Source organism: Empidonax traillii, unplaced genomic scaffold (genome assembly GCF_003031625.1).
Source record: "Empidonax traillii isolate 1590-97213 ecotype Southwest subspecies unplaced genomic scaffold, ASM303162v1 scaffold7575:size11806, whole genome shotgun sequence".
Classification (NCBI taxonomy): Eukaryota; Metazoa; Chordata; class Aves; order Passeriformes; family Tyrannidae; genus Empidonax; species Empidonax traillii.
In genome coordinates, this window is record NW_020962619.1 from 1 (window position 1) to 1,873 (window position 1,873).

Below are 1,873 nucleotides of genomic sequence, written 5' to 3' on the forward strand. Positions count from 1 at the left end.
ACGTCGAAGAGCTGGAGGCCGGCGGAGGAGCGCAGGCGGAAGGCCAGGCTCCAGCCGCCGTACTCCAGCCGGTTGCCGCGCAGGCGGTAGCGCCGGCCCTGCGGCTCGCACACCTTGGCGCCGTGCACCTCGGTGGGCGTCCCGGTGAAGAAGCGCCCGCGGGGCTCGTAGCTGGAGAAGAGGTGGCGGGCGGGGGGCTTGGGCAGGCGGGCCAGGGGCAGCGCCCCCCGCGCGTGGAGCTCGGCCAGCTCCCTCACGCTGTCGAAGTAGCGCCCGTTGTACCAGAGCTGCCGCACGGCCCAGCGCCGCGGGTCGGGGTCCCGGTGGTCCAGCAGCACCTCCAGCCCCACGGGGTGCAGGAAGTAGCCCTCGACGAAGCGCTGGATCACCAGCCAGGTGCGGCGCTCGCCGGGGCCCAGCCCGCGCGGCGCGATGTCGGAGAAGGTGAGGCAGCGCCTGGAGCAGTTCTGGAAGCCGAAGCCGGTGGCCTCGAGCAGCAGCGGCTCCAGCGGCGCCACGGCCGCCACCAGCGCCTCGTGCAGCAGCTCGTACTCCAGCTGGGTCATGGGCCGCGCCCAGAAGGGCACGGCACGGCCCCCCCTGAGCCCCAGCACGCGGTAGGAGCTGGGCCGCGGCAGGGGCCCCACGGCCAGCTCGGTGACGTTGGGCTCCGCCTGCGCCCCGAAGAAGATGATGGCTCGAGCCTCGCGCCGCGGCCGAGGCCCCCCGTGCGCCAGGAACCGCAGCGCGGCGCGCTTGGGGGGCGGCAGCAGCTCCACCAGGAACAACGAGTTCTTGGCCAGGGGGCCCCCCCGGCTCGGGGCCAGGCCCAGCTCCGGCCGCTCCATCAGGAAGGTCCGCACGGCCCGGAGCTCCTCCGGGGACAGGTCGGAGAAGATGGCCGCGGGGTCCAGGGGGGCCGCCGAGGGGGGGGCTGCGCTGACCAACAGGGCCAGTGCCCAGGGCACACCCAGCAGCCACATCCTGGGGGACACGGGGACAGAGGGGTCGGCACCGGGAAGGGGGTGGGGGACAGCTGAGCCCCCCCGCTCCAGTGCCACCACCGGCAGTGCCGGCACCCCTCCAAAAACCAGGGGAATCACGAGGTGAACCCCAGCAAAACCAGAGACAGCCTGTGATGACTCCCCAGGAAAACCAGGGACACCACAGACAACCCCAATTAAACTGGGGTACCATGGAGTGCTCCCAGTGAAAGTGAGGGGCACAGTGGGGTGACCCCCGGGAAAACTGGGAGGATCGTGGCATGATCCCAATGAACCTGGGGACACCACAGGGTGACCCAAAACAAACTGGGGACACCACAGGGTGACCCAGGACAAACTGGAGACACCACAGGGTGACCCAAAACAAACTGGGGACACCACAGGGTGTCCCAGGACAAACTGGGGACACCACAGGGTGACCCAGGACAAACTGGGGACACCACAGGGTGACCCAGGACAAACTGGGGACACCATGATGACTCCCACCAAAACCAAGGGCACCATGGGGTGATTCCCTGGAAACCTGCCCCCCCCGAGCCCCCTAGGCCCCCCAAACCACCTCACCCTGGACAGGGGGAGCTCTGCACCCCCCCCAGAATGGCTGTTGAACCCCAACCCAGCTCTGAGCCTCACTGGGGTGGGCAAGGGGAGATCCCCCAGTGCCCCCAAGGAGTGCCCTGCAGGGACCACCCCCAGAACCCCCCAGGCGCCCCCCTCACCTGCTCGGGCTCTGCCGACCCATCAGTGCAGCAGTGCCAGTCTCTGCCCCGGCCCCAGGGGCACTGACCCCCCTGCCAACCCCTCGGGGGCATCGACCCCCCCTTCCCGCCCCCCCGGGGGTCACCGCCCCCCGTTCCCGCCCTCTCCCG

The 1,873-nt window shown here is 70.5% G+C and overlaps 1 protein-coding gene across 1 annotated transcript; it reads right to left on the reverse strand.

The window, feature by feature from the left end:
* Window positions 1-5: 5 nt before the first annotated feature.
* On the reverse strand, window positions 6-1,732 carry LOC114073632 (amiloride-sensitive amine oxidase [copper-containing]-like; the record flags this gene model as incomplete). Its single annotated transcript, XM_027911359.1, has 2 exons — window positions 1,724-1,732; window positions 6-984 (listed from the first exon to the last, which is right to left on the reverse strand). A coding segment is annotated over exon 2 (978 nt), but the record flags the coding sequence as incomplete, so codon positions are not given.
* Window positions 1,733-1,873: the final 141 nt, after the last annotated feature.